Consider the following 22,230-nt stretch of genomic DNA (forward strand, 5'->3'; position numbering starts at 1 on the left):
TAAAGGTTGCCTTTGTTAATGTTTCCACATAACTTTTATTTTAATTCACTGACCTCATATTTGTACTTTAACTCTCTACAGCTATTCATTAGAACACACAGTGCAATTTCTAAATTGTGTTCTTGAAGGAGACCCTGTAAAAACAGTGGTAGCACAAGAATTTGTTCACCAAAATGAGAACATCACTTCTCATACTGCACAGAAGTCTAAGGAGAAAAAGGTATAGAGCTTCTTAGTTTTTTACAATAATGGTAAAAATAATTATGTATGAAATATAATTGATTTGTTAGATGAATGTTTATTTCTCACCATTTCTTGTAGACTGGAAATTTAACCAATAATAGCATATTTGGCTAATAATATCCACTCAAAATAATGAATTTATAGCAGATTATATTTTTTCTTCAGTGTCATTGTATATGACAAATGTTTGAATTTCTGTAACTTTTCTTGTGTAGACTACACATGAAACGTATAGGTTTCATTGAATAACTATGGAATGCAGTATGATGGGTCTTAGAGTATAACTGTGTCAGACCTGGGTCTCCCTGATTGCAGTCAGAGCCACTTGGGAAGCCCAGAAACGTTTAGCCATTTGAGGAACTGCCAAGCATTTTCCCCAGATGGTTACATTCTTTTACGTTTCCATCAGCAGTGTATGAGGGTTAGAATTTCTCCCGCATCCTCTATGACACTTTGTAATCATCTTGTCTTTTTGATTAAAGCCATCTGAGTAGAAGTGAAGTTGTTTGATGGATACCTGGGATTTGTTTTAATCAGGTATGGTAAGACACCAGGTATGGAAATGACATAAAGGAAGAAGTTTATTATAGTTACAGAAGCAAGAGGTATGGCCTACCACCCAGAGCCCCGTAAGGAAGCACCAGGGTCAAGGAGACAAGGAGAGAAGGGGGAAATGTGCCCAAGAGCCTTTTTTTGTGGTTTCTGTGGGAAAGACTTGGCAAAACAGGGTGATAAGTAGGTTCAGGATTGGCTAGTTTGAATAATTTCAGCGGACTCTGGGGCATAGGAACTGTTCCTAGTTTTCTGGTACCTGGCTTCAGTGATTAGGGTATGTGAATGGTGGCCAGAGAGTGAGAGCCCATAATGGAAGTGGTTGTGGGTATGGGTTCTAGATTGGATGGTTTGCATGTATAAAGTGTGCCAGCAAGTGAATTGTTTCCAATCTCTAGGAATTAACTAACCCCAAGGTGGGGGCTTTGTCTCTAGGGATTAGCAAGGCCTCATGTCAAAGCATCAGAATATAAGAAATAAAAGACATAGTTAATATAGAAGTGGTATCTCATTGTGATTTTGATTTGCATTTCCCTGATGGCTGGTGATGTTGAGCATCTTTTGATATGCTTATTGGCCATTTGTATTATATCTTCTTTGAAGAAGTGTCTATTAATATCCGTAGCCCATTACAATTAAAAAAAATTTCTTTAGTTGTATGAGTTTTTATATAGTCTACATGCAAGTCCCTTTTCAGACATATGACTTGCAGACTTCTTCCCATTTCAAGGGTTGTCTTTTCACTTTTTTGCTGATGTACTTCGAAGCACAAAAGTTTAAAAATTGATCACGTGCAATTCACTTTTTTTTTTTTTCAATTTACTTCTTTTGTTGGATGTACTTTTCATGTCACACCTAAGAAACTATTGCCTAATCCAAAGTCATCAAACTTACACCCAAGTTTTCTTATAGTTTTAGTTTTATAGTTTTATAGTTTTAAATTCTTTTATAGTTTTAGTGCTTACATTTAGATCTTTGTATGTGGTGTGAGATAGGGGTTCAAGTTTATTCTTTTGCATATGGATATTCAGTTATCACAATACCACTTGTTGCAAAGATTATTTTTCCCACATTGAATTTTCTTAGCACCCTAGTTGGAAATGAATTGACTGTAAATTTTTTACTAGACTCTCAGTTTCATTCCATTGTTTTGTATGTCTGTCATTATGTCTATACCATAGTCATAGTCTTGACTGCTGTAACTTTATAGTAAGTTTTGAAATTGAGAAATGTGAGTTTTCAACTATGTTCTTTTTTCCGCCTAAGATTATTTTGGCTATTCTGGTCCCCTTGCATTTCTGTGTGACTTTTAGGATCAGCTTGTCAGTTTCTGCAAAGAAGCCAGTTGGAATTTTCATGGGGATTGTACTGAGTCTGCAGGTCAATTTGAGGTGTATTGCCATCTTAACAATGCTGTCTTCCAATTTGTGAATATGGAAGTACCTTTCAATTTATTTAGTTCCTCTTAAGTTCATTCAACAGTGTGTTGTAGTTTTGAATATAAGTTATACATGAGTTTCGTTAAATTTATTTCGAGGTATTTTATTTTTTTGATGCCACTGTAAATGAAATTGTTTTCTTAATTTTATTTTTGGCTTATCCACTGCAAATAGAAATACAATTGATTTTATATATTAATCTTGTATTAGTTTTAGACTTTTTTTTTAAACAGTACCCAATCATCTTGCTTTACTTGTTGATAAGACCACTTATGGATAAACTTGTGTGCTCCTTTTTTTCTTTGACTATTTCACCAGAATTTAGCTGATAGGACTTGGGTAATTTTGATGTTCATGTGATCTGGTAGTATGTACACGGAGCAGGAAGTATGTGGCACAACTGATGCCTGTGTTCATCACGGATAGGTGTAATATGTTACAAGATTCAAAGGGTGCAAGATGATGGTGAGACCTTCAGTGCCAGACTGGGAATAAAGATTACTTTTTCTCCTGATAATAGAGCAAGGCACTCTTGGTTATTATGGCAGTAGAGGAAGTGATTGGGAAGTGTGCGTGCTGAAAGTGGGAGATGGTTAGAAGATGTTGGAATCAAGAAAGAGTTTGTGAGTTGTGTACACGTTGGCCAAAACATAAATTTGAATAAGTTATACTGGAGATAAGTTATACTTAGTCTTTCTCAAAAAAATGTAGGCAGATGTCACAACACTGATAAAAATACTGTTAAGATTTGTGGGCAGAACAGTCTGTCTTTGATATCCCAGGACCTCAAAGGACCAGAGATACTAAAAGAGAGTATCATGACACCGGTAGCATTTTGGTTTCCCAGTTTTGTTCAAGAAACTAACATTTATCTAAAACTGTGTTTTCTTAATACTAGTACCTTTTCCCTTTAGTTGTTAATGAAATTTGCAAGTTTGTTACCTTTGGAAATGGTTTTAATATTACAGTACATCATGCTTTCAAGAGAATGCTGCTGCTGCTGCTGCTGCTAAGTCGCTACAGTCATGCCCGACTCTGTGCGACCCCATAGATGGCAGCCCACCAGGCTCCCCCATCCCTGGGATTCTCCAGGCAAGAACACTGGAGTGGGTTGCCATTTCCTTCTCCAATGCATGAAAGTGAAAAGTGAAAGTGAAGTCGCTCAGTCGTGTCCGACTCTTCGAGACCCCATGGACTGCAGCCCACCAGGCTTGTGAATTCTTAGGAAGCATGTTTCACTTGGCCCTAGTTAGTAAAGTTATAGTAAACCATATCACTATGAAAGGGATATAAAAATAAAGTTTGGTTTCATTTTAAAATGAGAGTAGCTCTCATTCTATACCTTTTTTTTTTCCTTTCTTTTTTTGGGCCTTGCCATGTGGCTTGTGGGATGTTAGTTCCATGAACAGGGATCAAACCCGGGCCTAGGCAGTGAAGGCACAGAATTCTAACTATTGGACAGCCTGGGAATTCCCTGTTTTTTTTCTTTTTTAAAAATAAGAAATGAAGGGTCTCTTCCCAGAGAACCAAATGTGTTTTGCATTTTTTAGTATAAATACCAATAGAGACTTTTAAGGCAAATATTTATATTTGTAGTATTAGGCACTATGGCTTTTCAAAGGTCATAAGTGTTTTCTTTTTTTTAATCCCTTCTCTGCAAAATCTTTGGTTTTATCCAGGATACAAGCTATATACTTATAGATATAAACATTATCTATCTATAAACATTATTATTATAAACATTACTATTTAAACATTAATATGAAATAGTTAAACAATAGTATGATTATTAGTGAGCATGACATAAGGATGTAGGGCCTATGAATATTCTTAGGTAAGGGAGAGTCGTGGGTATTGATTGCAAAAATAAAAATATATTTACAGATTTTTGACTCTAGTAATGAGTTAGGAATGTGGTGATACATTTATGTTATTCTTTTTTATTTGGTTTAGTGTTGAGGCTAATTTGCATAATTATTTTCATGATCTCATGTTTTAAATTAGAGTTATTTAGTTTAGTTTCTTTAAGTTTCCATATGGCTAACAGCTACTTGATCATATTTCAGAAAGCTCAAAAAGTCAACACTACCATAGTGGCTAGTTGGTTAAATTGATTGAAATTGCCCTATGAACCTCCTTATGATTTTTACCTACTATCAGGCATGGTCACTCCATATGCTCTTCTGTTTTCAAAAGAATATTATTGAATTATTTTATTGATTGGTTTTTTTAAAATATAAATTGAAATTTGCCATTACTTCCTTCAGTGATTGGACTGACCCTATGAATGGGTTTGCAAACTGAAATTTGGAAAATATTGCATTAGATAAATGAATGTTATTCTTTGAATATTTTATTTTCTCTCTTTTGGCTTGATTTTTTTATTTCAATAGTTTTAGAGAACTTTTTAACATCTCCTTGGATAAGAGTGGTTATAATGGTATGAAAAAGTTAATGATGGTTGACAAGTGCATGACTTACTAGGAAGATGGTAGGGAAATATTGTCTGTTTTTTTAAGAAGAAAGATAAAAATTAGTAGAGCCCAGTTTTCATGTACAGATTTTGAAGGTAAAGATTGTGTGTTCTTTTCTTTGGGTTGTACTTATTGTGTAACACCTTACAGGCAAAGAAATTGAAAGAAACTGAAGATACACCAAGTGAACCATCTTTCCAGGACTTTGAGTACCCAGAGTACGATGACTACAGGGCAGAGGCTTTCCTGCACCAGCAGAAGAGGATGGAATGCTACAGCAAGGCAAAAGAAGCTTATCGGATGGGGAAGAAAAACGTTGCCACATTTTATGCCCAGCAGGTCAGTTCTTTTTGTCTTTGTCATCTATGATGTCTGAATAATCTTGAAGGAGATAATACTCATACTGTGACTAGATGAAGTTATTCTGGGGAATGTAGATTATATTCTATAAGTGATGTAAAGTAGCCTATTCCATAAGAACTGTATGGTCTGAGAATTCCAACAGTCCCTAATTTCTTTTAGGTTGGGTTCTCTCATTGACTACTACTTCTAAACAGTTACAAATTTTATGGAGGAAACACAGTGGAATGTTAGTATTTACCTTCCCAGGTGGGATTACAGAGAACGTGTGCTTTCTGTCATGCTTGAATTTTTAGTTAGGTATCACTTTTCATAGTCAGGAAAAGAAAGTTACATTAATATCTTTCAGGGAAGTAGAATTTCTACCTAGGCTCATTTGGCATGCCTGTGCTCTGTCACTTGAGTCGTGTCCGTTTCATTGTGACCCCATTCGGCATGTTATTAAAGGAAACCTGATTGATTGACTTTTTGTTTTCTTGTGGTTCCACGTAGCTTACTTTTTTATGACTGAGCAGAAAAAGTATCAAATTGGTATTACCTAGTGAACATCAATAGCAGACCTTAAGGGATGGCTTCAGGGGTAACTTCAAGTTGTTAAGAGGGTTGAGACTCAGGATTATCAAAAGGTAAACCACTGGATTCCTTCTTGAGATGGATGTTGTTTATTTGTATCCCTCTTCTATGATTTTTGGATCAGAGAATGTGTTAGAAATGATGATCCAGTAGTTTAAGAACTATGTTATTAGTTCACTGAAATCCACCTAAATTTTTGGTGCATTTTTGCATATTAGCCTATTGCATTAAAAATTTTAGATTAATTTTTCCTTTTTTTTTTTTCTTCTTTTTACTGGGGGCACTATTTATTTTCTCATTGCCTACTAAGTAGCAGATATGAAAAGTGATCACTGGTGATATGTTTATATTTAAAGGGTAGTCTCCATGAGCAGAAGATGAAAGAAGCTAATCACCTTGCTGCCGTGGAGATATTTGAGAAAGTCAATGCCTCCCTATTGCCGCAGAATGTTCTAGACCTCCATGGGCTGCATGTGGATGAGGCTATAGAACATTTGATGACAGTTTTACAGCAGAAAACTGAAGGTAGGACTGTAGTCATTACACAATTTCAATAGAAAGTATATCTTTGTTTATATTGATATAACTTGCAAATTCAAGGGAGTCTGAATGTGCAGGCTAAGGATATGTGTGCCACACTGATAGATATTTGTATTAGACTTATTCTTCAAGAAAACCTTGGGAAAGAATTCTAACTGCCTTGTCCATTAACATTTTTATTTTCCTGCTTCAGTCATGTTTGTATTCCTTTGTTATACTGGGCATGTATATATGTCAGACCAACTTTTGGGCCTCAAAGGGAGGGCTTGATATAATCTGAGAATTCTCTGGACCTTTCAGTAATATTACACATCTTTGTTCATAGACATTTACTAGAGCTACTAGATACTTATTAGATGTCAGTTGCTCAACAGATATTTAATAAAATACAGAAGTAAATAAGGATTTAATAAAATATAGAAGTAAATAGGATTTTTATAGAATTATCATAAATTCAGGATTTCTGAGTGTTTGCATTAAAATGGTGTGCCCTTCTCCCTTTCTGCTTGTATTTAGTCTTTGCAGGTCAATAGGAAAACTGCTGCTTGCCTCTTAAAATCGTATTATGTACTTCATATACATTAAAGTATCTTGTTGGTTTACCTTTTCATCACCAGATGGTAGCACTTAGGAAAATTCAATCTTTGTAGTACCCAGACTAACAGTAGGGAATCATCTCCTTTTACCACTGCTAGGATATTTTGAATTCTCAACTTGACTTTCTTTTTATCTTCCATTTTATTGTGGAGACATAAAATCCATGCCTCAGCTATTCCCTGTGGTTCCATCATACTGCTCTGTCATTGATAGCTGTATTCCGGTTAATTCGTTTATATATATTTTAGAAAGTTGTATACTATATGTTATATAAGTTTATCAGTTCAACACAGTCGTGTTATTAGTTCAATACTTGATGAAATATAATTGATATAAAAGGTTGAGAATTCATGTTTTTATCATGCAGACCATGTTGAAAAGGTTACAGAGTAAAATAAGAACACCTCTGTACCCATGAGTATACAGTAACAAGTGGTAACATTTTCCTGTATATGCTTCTTTATTTTTTTTCTCTTACCTTCCTGGTGGAAATCAACACCCTTCAGTTTGCATTCATCATCAGTCTATTTGTTCCTTTTGTGAGTTTTAAAAAATCAACATATATGGAGTCACACTGTATCATCAGCCAAGTTCCTTATTTTCACCCAATCTAGTTTTCAAGATCTACTCATCTTAATGGATTGTTTTTTTTTTTTTAATTATAACTGCTGTATAGTATTATGTGACCATGTCATAATGTGCCCATCTCTCTGTTGATGGGCATTTTTATTTTGCATATCAATATATATGTCTACTCTTATTACTATCTCTTTTCTTAGCTTTTTATATTGAAAAATTTAAAACACACAGAGAAGTTGAATGAATTGTAGGCTGACCAGTCAACATTTGGCTGCATTTTTCTCTCTCTAAAATAGCTTTCTGCTGAACCATTTGAGAATAAGTTTTAAAGATTGTGGTGCTTTGTTTTTGAATACCTCAGCATGTTTATCACTTGAGGACAAATTCATTTTCTGACACAATCACAATACATGATGACTTTTAAGACATTTAACATTGTTAACAAAGTGTTGTCTAATATACAGGCCATACTTAGTGTTTTCTAGTTGTATGGAAAGGTCTTATGTGCCATTTTCTACCCCCAATCCAGGATTCAGTCATGCATCCCATGTTCTAGTTGATGGTCCCAAGTCAGTAGCCTCCTGTGATACAGAGTAGTTCCTTTGTCTAATTTTTGTTTTCCAGGTCATTGACATTTTTAGATTCCAAGTCATTCGGTAAATTGTCGAACAATTTAAATTTGTCTGATTGTTTCTTCACGGCTAGATTCGGTTTAAAATTTTCTTGGTAAAAATGCTGCATAGGTGATGTTAGGTCATCATTAGAAGACATATATGGTCAGTTTTTTCTTATTGGTGGTGTTAAGTTTGATTTCTTAGCTGAGATATAGAACTCTATCATATCAGATTTTGCTTTGTAAATATACCTTTTCTCCCTTTGTAGTCAGTTAGTAAATTTTGGTGATTGATTCTTTGTGACTGTGTGAATAACTGTTTTCATACAGCTGTTCTCATTTTGCCTTACGATTTTAGCATCCATTTATGATCCTTGTCTGAATCAGTTATTTTATTGGTGGTTCCATCAGTTCAGTTCAGTCGCTCAGTCATGTCCAACTCTTTGCGACCCCATGAACTGCAGCACGCCAGGCCTCCCTGTCCATCACCAACTCCTGGAGTACACCCAAAGCCATGTCCATCAAGTCGGTGATGCCATCCAACCATCTCATCCTATGTCGTCCCCTTCTCCTCCTGCTCTCAATCTTTCCCAGCATGAGGGTCTTTTCAGATGAGTCGGCTATTCGCATCAGGTGGCCAAAGTATTGGAGTTTCAGCTTTAGCATCAGTCCTTCCAATGAACACCCAGGACTGATCTCCTTTAGGATGGACTGGTTGGATCTCCTTGCAGTCCAAGGGACTCTCAAGAGTCTTCTCCAACACCACAGTTCAAACGCATCAGTTCTTCTCTATAGTCAATTCTTTTTTATAAAGAAGCTCAGCCTTCTTTATAGTCCAACTCTCATATCCATACATGACCACTGGAAAAACCATAGCCTTGACTAGACGGACCTTTGTTGGCAAAGTAATGTCTCTGCTTTTTAATATGCTATCAAGGTTGGTCATAACTTTTCTTCTTTTTTTTTTTTTCATAACTTTCCTTCTAAGGAGCAAGCGTCTTTTAATTTCATGGCTGCAATCACCATCCGCAGTGATTTTAGAGCCCAGAAAAATAAAGTCAGCCACTGTGTCCACTGTTTACCCATCTATTTTCTATGAAGTGATGGGACTAGTTGCCATGATATTAGTTTTCTGAATGTTGAGCTTTAAGCCAACATTTTCACTCTCCTCTTTCACTTTCATCAAGAGGCTTTTTAGCTCCTCTTCACTTTCTGCCATAAGGGTGGTGTCATCTACATATCTGAGATTATTGATATTTCTCCTGGCAATCTTGATTCCAGCTTGTGCTTCCTCCAGCCCAGCGTTTCTCGTGATGTACTCTGCATATAAGTTAAATGAACAGGGTGAAAATATACAGCCTTGACATACTCCTTTTCCTATTTGGAACCAGTCTGTTGTTCCATGTCCAGTTCTAGCTGTTGCTTCCTGACCTGCATATAGGTTTCTCAAGAGGCAGGTCAGGTGGTCTGGTATTCCCATCTCTCTCAGAATTTTCCACAGTTTATTGTGATCCACACAGTCAAAGGCTTTGGCATAGTCAATAAAGCAGAAGTAGATGTTTTTCTGGAATTTCTCTTGCTTTTTTGATGATCCAGCGGATGTTGGCAATTTGATCTCTGGTTCCTCTGCCTTTTCTAAAACCAGCTTGAATATTTGGAAGTTCATGGTTCACATATTGCTGAAGCCTGACTTGGAGAATTTTGAGCATTACTTTACTAGCGTGTGAGATGAGTGCAATTGTGTGGTAGTTTGAACATTCTTTGTCATTGCCTTTCTTTGGAATTGGAATGAAAACTGACCTTTTCCAGTCTTATGGCCACTGCTGAGTTTTCCAAATTTGCTGGCATATTGAATGTAGTAGCACTTTCACATTATCATCTTTCAGGATTTGAAATAGCTCAGCTGGAATTCCATCACCTCCACTAGCTTTGTTCGTAGTGATGCTTCCTAAGGCCCACTTGACTTCACATTCTAGGATGTCTGGCTCTAGGTGAATGATCACATCATTGTAATTATCTGTGTCTTGAAGATCCTTTTTGTACAGTTCTTCTGTGTATTCTTGGTGGTTCCATAATGGTGTTTTTATAATTTGTATTCCTTCATACAAGGAAGGAAGGTTTATTAGCAGACATTCTTTGATAGAGTAGAGGATTTTCCTCCCCCACTTGTTTTTTAAATATAATTTTGAAAATCTTAGAGAAAATCTAGAAAACAGCAATGAAGATTAAAAGAGATAAATACATTATTTAATCTAGAGAAAAGAAAAATTCCTATATAGAAGTATTATAAGGGAATATTTTGTCTGTAGAGGATGAATACATCATTTACTCAATAAAAACTTGATGATCTTTTATATTCTTGACATCAAACATAAAGCAGTGAAAAAGACACACAATTACCGTCTTTATGGAGTTTGCTATCTAGTAGAATAGATGATAGTGAATGACTAGTTACATAATTAGCACTGTGATAAGGTTGCCATGTTTCATTTAGCATAAATCCCCACATCCCTACATAGTTTTTTCTGCCCTGTGTCTTTATCCTTGTCTTGTGTTTTGCTGCTCTTCCATTTCTTTATGTTTATCTATGTTACCGCTTGTTGACTTACAGACTAAATTAGGCTGCCTGTTAAAAACTTCTGCTAGTACTCCTGTGGATCACAGCATTTATAAAAAGCTTCTTATATAGTTGGCTTTTTGCATGTGGGCTGTGCTGAGTCTTCATAGGTGCATGCGAGCTTTCTCTAGTTGCGACGAGTGAGGGCTGCTCTTCATTGTTGTGTTCAGGCTTCTCATTGTCTTTGCATTGGCGTGGCTTCTCTTCTGTGGGGCACAGGCTCTAGGTGTGCAGACTTCGGTAGCTGTGATGCACGGGCGTAGTTGCTCCACGGCATGTGGCATCTTTCTTGACTGGGAATCAAACCTAGGCCCCTGCACTGGCAGGTGGATTCCTAACCACTGAACCACTAGGGAAGCCCCTATAATTGATTATTAAATGCCCATCTTTTTGGCCAATAATTGAATCAGAGATAATTATTGAATCATTATTGTATATTCTGCTTTCCATTCAACACTTTAAAAACCTTTTGAGTAAGTGACTGAATAAAGAGTAGATATTCCTCTCATGTTATAGATAAGGAAACTGATGACTTAGTAAGTTTAATAAAGTGGAAAATAGTAAGTGTTACTAAGGCTACAGAGAATTGGAACCCTCATATATTGCTGATGGGAATGTTAAATGGTGCAACCTGTGGAAAAGGTTGACATTCCTTGAAAGGTTAAGCATAGAGTTACCATGTGACCCAGCAGTTCTGGTCCCAGGCTTGTACACAAAAGAATTGAAAACACAATTCATCCACACAGAAACTTATGTATGTTCATAATAGCCCAAAGGTGGAAACAACCCAGATGTCTATCCACTGGTGAATGGAAAAAAATGTGGTATATCGATACTGCTAAGTCACTTCAGTCGTGTCCGACTCTGTGCGACCCCATAGATGGCAGTCCACCAGGCTCCCCCATCCCTGGGATTCTCCAGGCAATAACACTGGTGTGGGTTGCCATTTCCTTCTCCAATGCATGAAAGTGAAGAGTGAAAGTGAAAAGTAAAATTGAAGTCGCTCAGTCATGTCCGACCCTCAGCGACCCCATGGACTGCAGCCTTCCAGGCTCCTCCATCCATGGGATCTTCCAGGCAAGACTGCTGGAGTGGGGTGCCATTTCTTTCTCCAATATCGATACAGTGGAATATAATTAAGCCATAAAAAGGAATGAAATGCTGACACATGCTGCAACACAGATGAACCTTGTAAGGATTATGCAGTGTGAAAGAAGCCAGACACCAAGGGCCGCATATTATATGATTTCCATTTATATAAATTGTCTAGAATAGAATCCATAGAAACAGAAAGTTCATTTTTGTTTTCTTGGACTGGAAATCCAGGGATGGAGACTGACTGCTAACTGGCACAGAATTTCTTTTTGAGATGATGGAATGTTCTGGAATTAGATCATGTTGATGGTTGCACAACATTGTAATGTACTAAAACACACTGAATTGTACATTTTAACATCGTGAATTTTATGTTAGGTGAATTTTATTTCAGTAGAAAAAATTATGAGAATAAAAGAGTTAAATAACTTGTTTAAGGTTATACTTGGCCAGACCCAAGATACAAACTCTTTCTGGAAGCCAAAGCCCATCTGTGCACGCTACCTGTGGTGACCTGTAATTATGGTTGGTCACCACCAGATGGTAGTATTTTTTGAACAGAAAAGTGTCCAGGGGAACAATATGTGGCTCTGGCCTGCATTGCTTGTAGTTGTAAAAGATGATGGTCAAAATTAGGGATGAATTATTAAAAAAAGAGATCTGACCCTTTTGTGTCTTCTGATTGAAATATATATATACCACAACTACCCATGAAGCTTTCTGCCCCCAAATAACTAGAAGCAGATAGATCTGACTTTAGATCTGACTACTGCTTTGGTGATGGACAGGGAGGCCTGGCATGTTGCAGTTCACGGGGTCGCAAAGAGTCGGACACGACTGAGCAACTGAACTGAACTGCTTTGTTCAGATTTGTAGGGAATAGAGGAACATGTTAGATGACACCATGGGGATACAAAATCCAGACTGTAAATATTTAGGATAAACAATCTCATTTTTCCAACAAATTGAAAAACCCCATCACACAGGGGGAAGAAGAACCTTTTATAAGTTAAGAGGTATATCAACCAAATACCCAGGGATCAAATCCTGGTCTCCTGCATTGCAGGCAGATTCTCTACCGTCTGAGCCACCAGGGATGCCCTATGAAATATACCAACCAAATATAATATGTGGACATGTTTCAACCCTGATTCAAACAAATCAGTTTTTGAGACTATTGGGGGAAATTTTTAGCCATTTCTAGAAACTTTAAGGAACTATTTTTAACTTTATAAGATATGATTGACTCTTCCTGGTGGCTCAGACAGTAAAGCGTCGTGGTTATGTTTTTTTAGAGAGTCTTTATCTTTTAAAATATGTACTGAAATATTTATAGTTGAAACGATAAGAAATCTGAGAAATGCTTTAGATGAGTTTAAATAGGAATTATAAATATAAGAGCAACATGTCCACTTTAATTCCAGACTAAATATTGCCTTGGAGATATGAGACTTGAAAACAATGTTTGTGGATCTGCTAGGGTCTTATGGCCGGAGAAGGCGATGGTGCCCCACTCCAGTGCTCCTGCCTGGAAAATCCCATGGGCAGAGGAGCCTGGTGGGCTGCAGTCCATGGGGTCACTAAGAGTCGGACACGACTGAGCAACTTCACTTTCGCTTTTCACTTTCATGCATTGGAGAAGGAAATGGCAGTCCACTCCAGTGTTCTTGCCTGGAGAATCCCAGGGACGAGGGAGCCTGGTGGGCTGCCGTCTGTGGGGTTGCACAAGAGTCAGACACGACTGAAGTGACTTAGCAGCAGCAGCAGCAGCAGAGTTTTATGGCAACTGAATGAACAGAGTATGGAATATTTATGGGTATATGTATTTTGTGCTAAAGGTCATAACTTGTGCTATTTAAAACTGAGGAGCAAATATCTACTGAATTGTGAAATCAATTCATATTATAAACAGGTTTTTTGTTGTTGCTATTTTATTGTAGCTGTTACTTTCAGATTTATATACTTTATTTTCACAGGCTCATTTCCAAAGCAGGAGCTATGGTCTTTTAAGAGGCTCAGGTTCATTCTATATTTTAAAATCATCTATTTGAAAGACTTTCTTAAGTTAATAATTGATTATCTTTAACAGTAAGACTGCAGTCCATGCTATAATTAGTGGGTTTGCTAATGGCTTTTCCTGAGAGTTATAGCCTATAAAGCAGTTGCCTCATACCCCATCTTACTGACAAGAAAATAGGCACAGATAGGCTAAGAAACTTGTCCATGGTCCCAATACACAGTCAGTTAGTGGCAGAGCTGCTTATAATAAAGATCAAAGCTGTCGGGCTTCAGAGTATTTAGTAGAGTTGTTATAAAGATTCTTAGTTAATAAATATAAGTCACTTAAAGTGATGCCTGAATCCATGTGTGTATCGTTAATATTATTGTTGTCATCATTATTTCAGAGAGAAATTCTGGTAGCACATGCATGTCTCTCTCCCCACAGGAGAAGTTCCACTCAAGTCTTTAGGTGGATCAATTGCTATGAAGCTTCTATACTTAAAAGTATAGATGAAACATACATTTAAAAACATCAGTGTAGGACTTTTTGAAGTAATAAATCTTTAAATCCTCATGAAAACAATTTCATATGTGTTTGAGTAAAGGTTTGTTTTCTGTTGCAAATGTAAGATAGATAAATTTTAACTGTTCCAATTTCTGTTGTAACAGAATTTAAGCAGAATGGTGGTAAGCCCTATCTCTCTGTGATAACGGGGAGAGGAAACCACAGCCAGGGAGGAGTTGCTCGCATCAAACCAGCCGTCATTAAATACCTCACAAGCCATAACTTTAGGTGAGTATAGATTTCTGTTATCGATAATGGCAGTTGCCCATAATGCAGATAGTGTACACTAATAATATGCTCAGAACAGTTTGTTAAGATAGTTTACTAAATTTAACCATCTGATTTTAGCCACAAATTCATGATTAAATTATGATATGTAACATCCCTCCTGGATTTATGATGTCTAGTAAACTAGAATGGAGAAGGCAATGGCACCCCACTCCAGTACTCTTGCCTGGAAAATCCCATGGACGGAGGAGCCTGGTAGGCTGCAGTCCATGAGGTCACTAAGAGTTGGACACGACTGAGAGACTTCACTTTCACTTTTCACTTTCATGCATTGGAGAAGGAAATGGCAACCCACTCCAGGTTCTTGCCTGGAGAATCCCAGGGACAGAGGAGCCTGGTAGGAGGCCGTCTATGGGGTCGCACAGAGTCAGACACAACTGAAGTGACTTAGCAGCAGCAGCAGCAGTAAACCAGAAATGAAAGAAAAATTGTTTGTTGTTGAAGTAATCATTTGAAAAAAACTATGTCTATCATAGATTTAAAATTTAAAAGAAAATAAGAATATTCTTTTTTCATGTTATTCAAGATAGTTAAATTATACATATCATCAGTTTAGTTCAGTTCAGTCGCTTAGTTGTGTCGGAGTCTTTGCGCCCCATGGACTGCAGTACACCAGGCCTCCCTGTCCATCACCAACTCCCGGAGTTTACTCAAACTCATGTCCATTGAGTCTGTGATGCCATCCAACCATCTCACCGTCTGTCATCGCCTTTTCCTCCCACCCTAAGGTTATTGTTTAATTCTTTTGAAAAGAAGTACATGTTTGTGGATTTTGGAAGAATTTTGAGCTCCTGCTAAAATGTGGTTATAATTTGTATGTATTTAAACTTTAGTGGAAATCTCTAGTCACTTATGAATTTATACATCTTCATAAATTAAGTGCCACTATTAGTCTTAGCTGGCAAATATGAAATATCCTTTTTCATTAAGTGATTATTTTCAGTAACACCAATGGCAAGAAAAGTTCAAGAAGAAAGATTTTGTTGATGGATAGCTTCCCTGAGGAATCCCAGTACCCTCTTCCCTTACTTCTAGTTTCAGTTATTACAGCCTGTTTTGTTTATGTCATGTGATAAAATGTTGGCTATGTTATAGAAAGTGGTCGCATTAATTCTGAGCATGAAAACAGCTGACATTTTAGGGTTACTTTTACGAAAGAAATAGGCTAGAACATTATCATATTGGAATTAATCGTCTATTTTAGAGACTGATGGTGTTTCTTTAAATTAAATTTTCACACTGAGGGAGTTTCATGTTCTGATAAATCAGACTTAGCTATGGAAATTTCTTCTTGGTAGTTTATAATGCAGAGAGAGAATGTAATTCAGACATCATCATATCCTTCATACAGCTTACTGTTATTCATTAACATCAAAATCAGGCTTGAGAATTTTTAAAAATCTTAAATTGTGATAACTGCTGTTAGGAGTAATCCCCAGCCTTAGTCAGGTATTATTTTGACAGTAGATTAAAAAGAACACAAGATATTAGTCCTTGATTTAACTTAAAGGAGAGTGCTTTGATAGTGAATATTATGTTTAGCATAGGCACTTAGAATTGGTTACAAGATATAGTTCTTAATCAATTTGAAATTTTAATCTTTAACTCTTTTTTCATTTTTGCAGATTCTCTGAAATTAAACCAGGGTGCTTGAAAGTCATGCTAAAGTAAAATAAACATCCTTGACTAAAAAGTGTGAAGGTTTGTAGCTTAAAATTAGTTTTATTTGCAGAGATTTAGTCAATTTTACGTAGATGTATGTTTTATTAGTAGTGATGTCCAGTTATAAACAGAAAAACATGATGTTTTTCAAAATTCAAGAGAAGTTTAATTTTTACTGAATCAAATGCCAAATATGTTATCTATTAAAGATATTAAAGAGAATTTTTATTGATTACCAGATGTCTAAGAAAATTATCAGCTGTGATTTTAGAGATTGAAATGCTCTGATACTTTCTCAGACAGAAAATGTTACCTTTATATTAATTGTTGTTTGATGTTTCGTAAAGTCTTAAAGGCTTCAATGAGAGGTATTTAAAGTGCTTTGAGATCTAGTAGTAGTAGTATAGAAAGAAAGGAGATCTAACAGAAACCTTTCAGTGCTTCTTGATTTCAAAACAACACGAAAAATCATTTTGCCACACTCTACAGGTTGTGATCGCTGACCTTTTGTTCCTTCTTTCTGGGTGTGTACATTTCCTAGAAGTGAGGTTGGGGTCTGAGATTATGTTACAGTTTTATACCTTCCATAGGCAGACAAGTTTTCAAAGAAGGAGTGCTGCTGTCTTCTAGAACTGCTCCGAGTCTTATAGCACTGCCTGTGTAAATGATATTTATTGAAGACAGTACTAAAGAGCTATATTTTGTATTTGAGGCATGTAATTTCTAAACTAGAGTAGGTCAAAATCCTATTAACTTAAAACAGATATAGAAAACATTTTTGATACAATCATAAAAGAAATTCTTACAATTTAAAAGTTTTTTACCTTTATTTTTAAAAAGAGCCAACTTTCTGAAAGGAAACTTTCACTGGTATCTTTTTCTTGGTCAGCTTAAAAAGCCCTGTTGGTATACTTTTCGGTTATAACTTCCTTTACACAAGTTTAGTGCGATAAAGTATAATTTTCCAATATGAGATGCTGGCTTAAATAAATCTGACTTTGGATATGAAAGGTATTTTCAACATACATAGTTTTAGCAAACAACTGTATTGATTTTTGATAAGCTTAAAAATTATTTGGACTAGGTGATAGGATTTAGGATTGCGCTATTCCTGAAAGAATTCCCAGAAGAACAGACATTTTAATGAAAATAAAATTTAGAAACATGTTTTTATATATCATGAAAGCATGCTTGTAAAAGAAGAGCCATATCATTGAATTTATTTCCATAAAAATATATGTTTGTTACTTAGAAATAGTAACTGGTGTTGAAGTATTATTCACGTTGTTTGTGGTAATTTGTTAAAAAAAAAAAAAAGCCAACAGTTTGGCATATGTTTTTTGTGAGGTCTAGAAGAGTTGTATACATTAAAAATAAAACAATTCCTTTCAACAACTCTACTTATAAAACTACAACTGTTAATGAAATAAAACCTTTCTGTGTATAAATTGATATGATTTAAGAAATGTGTATAACAGTACTAAAACCTAGGATTATTCGAGTGTGTGCAGCTGCATACTCATTTTCTGTGTTTTTATATTTCCTCATCCCAGTTTAAAAAAAGACATCGCTTTTGAGTGCTTCAACTAGACTTTACTTCAATGTTAGTTATTATAATTATTAATATGGGAGCAGTCAAAAAGAACAAGAGGTGAGGTATTTTGTGGGCAGAAATCAAATGAAAGAACCTATGTTTTGAACTGTACCAACTCTAATTTTATGCTTTATTTTGGTAAATCTAGGGCATTTCTTCTTAATCATCATTCATAAATATATGGAGACATTTTGAACATTATAAATGTTTTTGTAAAGTTGTTTAGTACCAGACTGGCTTCTATCCCACTATCTAGCATAGTTTAAGCAACATGTACTTTTGAAAGAAATTTTTATAATGGCTCTTTTCTTGTTTTGTCTGTTTCTAAATCCTGTATGCCAAAGGTAAACAGAGTTTGAGGATTATCAGATTTTTCTCTTTTACTCATTTCTAAATCCTGTGTGTCAAAACTAAAGATAATGTGGGACTTATCAGACTTTTTGTGTATGTTTTGGTATATTTGTGCTAATATATGACTTACTAGAATGGCTTTTTGCAAAGTTATTAATATTTTAAAAGTACAACAGGTCTGTAATTTTGGAAGATTTTAATAACAATTATATTCTTTCAATAGTCTCTTACCAGTGTCTCCCAGGGGAAGATGAGCACTAATATGGAAACCACAGGGAAAGTGGGGTTGGACAGAGGGAACTTTTAACAGTATTTTCAGTCTGTTCATTTCCTTCCTTAAACATGAGAAATGGAAGTATTTTGTCTTACATTTATTGGCTGTTCATGTATCTCTATATTATTTCAAGTTGAGGTTTCTTCAGTGTATTAGTGTTTCAGTACTGCCTGCAATTCTAAGGCCTTCAAATGTGGGACATACTGTATAGTAGAAACCCCGACTTAACACTTTAAAGTGTCTGGTGTATTATAACACATTTTGGAGAGAAAGCTAAATAATTCTGTTGGATTGTTTCCAATCCTTTATTTTGTCCTTTTAAAATTCACGTGTTTTGTATGCTTAGAAAAAAAGACGTGTATAATAGCAAGATTGGTTGTTTCTGAGCTGGAAATTGGAAACTTTGAAACTCAGGAAATTGCTCTGACAATGTTTTAACTGCTCTCAATTTAAGAAAATGACAAAATGTATAAAAAAGACACAAAAATAATGTGTGCTGTTTTTTCCAATTGCTTTTTCATTGTGCAATTGAGGTGAAGTTTGATAATTTTTCTGTGTTGTGGTTAAATATTGCTTATTTTTATTTACATGGTAAAGAAAACAGATTTAAATGTTTTGTGTGGCCAAAAAACCTTGTCGTTTAAAACGTAAAGTAAGTTTAGGTAGAATGTATGTAAATGGTGCTTATTTTTAAATGTAATTCAAGTTTACAGTGTTACTTAATGTCTCTTTGCAAAATTTATTAGAGAAATAAGGCTAGAATACATCTACATTCTGAAGAGCTTTTTATAACTTCACATTATATGATGACAAATTTTATTGTTTTCCTTAAAGTTGAGAAAATGACTTTTATGGTCCAAATGATGAACCCATTTATTAACATATGATTGAGAATTAACCATGAGATTTCTCATTAAAATATAATATTGCAACTGTCAATTGGAGAATATATTATAAGATCTTCAAACAGTCTATTAGAAACAAAATCCTTTTATTTGTACTATAAAGAAAATGTAATTTTGCTGTTAACTGTACTTTTTTATTGAAACTGTTTTATAACTTTGCTTTTAAAATTTCTTATGAAACCATTTGCAAATTACATACTTAATTTAATAAAACACTTTAACCACTGCTCAGTGTGAGGATATCCTTCATTTGGTGTGGTGGGGTTAGTGGTTTAAATATTAAAGTACATTTTTATGTGTAACTTAATATTTAATATTTCACATGGTCACAATCTCCGCTTCCCTCCTTCTCCCCTCCATTCAAGCAGTTAGGCCTTTCTTCCATTACTTCAGGGGAAGGATTTGATCAGCAGAAAGGAAAACCAAAGGAGTGTTCCTAACTTTCATTTGCAAAAGCATACAGGCTTAGGGACCAGTAAAGACCAGTGGGACAGACAAAAGGATCAGACAGAGGACTTCTGTCACTCCACTCCACCCCCATCCTCGACATGAAGAAGTTTCCTCCAGGATGACACCACACCACCCTTATGGTAGAAAGCGAAGAAGAACTAAAGAGCCTCTTGATGAAGGTGAAAGAGGAGAGTGAAAACGCTGGCTTAAAACTCCACATTCAAAAAACTAAGATCATTGGATCCTATCCTATCACTTCATGGCAAATAGATGGGGAAACAGTGGCTGACTTTATTCTTTTGGGCTCCAAAATCACTGCAGATGGTGACTGCAGCCATGAAATTAAAAGATGCTTGCTCCTTGGAAGAAAAGCTATGACCAAGCTAGACAGCGTTTTTAAAAGCGGAGACTTTACTTTGCCAACAAAGGTCCGTCTTGTCAAAGCTATGGTTTTTCCAGTAGTCACGTATGGATGTGAGAGTTGGACTATAAAGAAAGCTGAGCACCGAAGAATTGATGCTTTTGAACTGTGGTGTTGGAGAAGTCTCTTGCGAGTCCCTTGGACTGCAAGGAGATCCAGCCAGTCCATCCTAAAGGAAATCAGTTCTGAATATTCATTGGAAGGACTGATGCTGAAGCTGAAACTCCCAATACTTTGGCCACATGATGCAAAGAACTGACTCATTGGAATAGACCCTGATGCTGGGAAAGATTGAGGGCAGGAGGGGAAAGGGACGGCAGAGGATGAGATGGTTGGATGGCATCACCGACTTGACTGACATGAGTTTGAGCAAGCTCTGGGAGTTGGTGATAGATAGGGAAGCCTGGTATGCTGCAGTCTATGGGGTCACAAAGAGTTGCACACGACTGAACTGAACTGAACTTGTAATTTAAAGGGAAAAGTGTCAAAATTTTTTTATTTTTATACCACAACTTTTTTTCTAATTTAAACTATTTTGCTGTTGCAAAAAAGGACTTCCCTGTAGCTCAAATGGTAAAGAATCTGCCTGCAGTGCAGGAGACCCAGGTTCTATCCCTGGGTCAGGAAGATTCTCTGGAGAAGGGAATGGCAACCCACTCCAGTATTCTTGCCTGGAGAATCCCATGGACAGAGGAGCCTGGTGGGCTACAGTCCATGGGGTCACAAAGAGTTGGACACCACTGAGCAACTAACTACTACTACTGTAGCAAACAGGGGTCTGCTTTTGAACCGGATAAATGGATTAGCTAGGTTTATGTTTTCATACCATTATGTCTTTTGACTGATGTCACAATTAAGAATTGTGTCTCTAAAGGATTCAAGTAATACTTCAATTAATATTAAAGTCTTTTGAACTTTATTAAACTCAAAATAATTTATGCATTTAGCAAGGAGTTAAAAATGTTGATTCAATAAGTATTTATTGGACATTTGTTAATAGGGATACAAAGTGAGCAAGAAAGAGCTTCTAGAGCTCTACAGGTATTTTGTCAACTATTTTGTGTATGGTAATTTATATGGTGGGACACTTTTCAAATACATTATATTTTAAGACTCAAGGGAATTTTATTACATAGGTGTCCTACAAAAGCTTAGATAGACTTGCCTAGTTAGTGGCAGAGGTAAGACTTCAACCTGGATTCTCTGACTCCTAGTATAGAGCAACTGTGTCTGTCTTAAGAGTAAGAATAATTGCTGAAAAAGAGATAATATCCTGTTATCCCCAACTGAGACACATGTGGCTCCACAGTGTATGTTTGTGAAAGTCTGTCATTTATAAATCTGCCTTCCTCCTTTATCTAGGAGGATAAAGCTGCTATTATGGGTTTTTCCAATGGCAAAGATAAAGTTGATTTTTCTCTTCATTTAAAATTTCAGAAATATAAAGAGAGTCCAGGACTGATGGGCATGCTCGTTTCCATGAAGTTTTTGAGGATCTAGGATCCTTTTAGCTCATCACTGTAGCCGATCCAAGGAGGGCTCTCATTTCCCTGAAGCAGTGTGGGTGGCTACAGCTCTAATCATCTCATCTATATTTTCTTGGAAGAAAGACAAGAAGGGAGCAGTGGGCAAATGCCAGTGGTGTTTTGCATAAGAATTGTGGAAGCTGCCATAGGACACTTTCACTTACGTCTTAACGCTGGCCAGAACTGAGTTGCGTGGGCATATCTAGCTGCAGGAGAGGCTGGGAAGTTGTCTTTGTTTCATGCTACCGTATGTTCTGCTAAAACTTGGGCATTCTCTTGGAGGAAGAAAAATATATTAAGGGAATGAAGTGTAATCTATGCCACATTATTTTTGATTATTGAATGCAAATAATGTGAAAATTAGTTCTTATAAAATTTTTTCAAAAGTCTTTGTTGATTACTATGTGCTAGGAATAACAAAGGAACTCACAGTTGTATGTATTTTAACTTAAATACTCAAATAGTAACCAACATTGCTGATGGAATGGGTTTTCAGTTGATAACTGCTAAT

General features: G+C 36.0%; 1 protein-coding gene across 2 annotated transcripts in view; it reads left to right on the forward strand.

The window, feature by feature from the left end:
- Positions 1 to 19,549, forward strand: part of LOC102173648 (NEDD4-binding protein 2) — a 57,378-nt gene extending 37,829 nt beyond the window's left edge. For both annotated transcript variants that reach the window (XM_018049382.1, XM_013964594.2), the window contains 5 exons: positions 82 to 220; positions 4,859 to 5,047; positions 5,998 to 6,166; positions 14,353 to 14,476; positions 16,162 to 19,549. In XM_018049382.1, coding sequence (XP_017904871.1) covers positions 82 to 220; positions 4,859 to 5,047; positions 5,998 to 6,166; positions 14,353 to 14,476; positions 16,162 to 16,207 — 667 coding nt within the window. In that variant the 3' untranslated portion in view covers positions 16,208 to 19,549. The remainder of the gene's footprint in view (positions 1 to 81; positions 221 to 4,858; positions 5,048 to 5,997; positions 6,167 to 14,352; positions 14,477 to 16,161) is intronic.

This window comes from Capra hircus, chromosome 6 (genome assembly GCF_001704415.2).
Source record: "Capra hircus breed San Clemente chromosome 6, ASM170441v1, whole genome shotgun sequence".
Taxonomy (NCBI): domain Eukaryota; kingdom Metazoa; phylum Chordata; class Mammalia; order Artiodactyla; family Bovidae; genus Capra; species Capra hircus.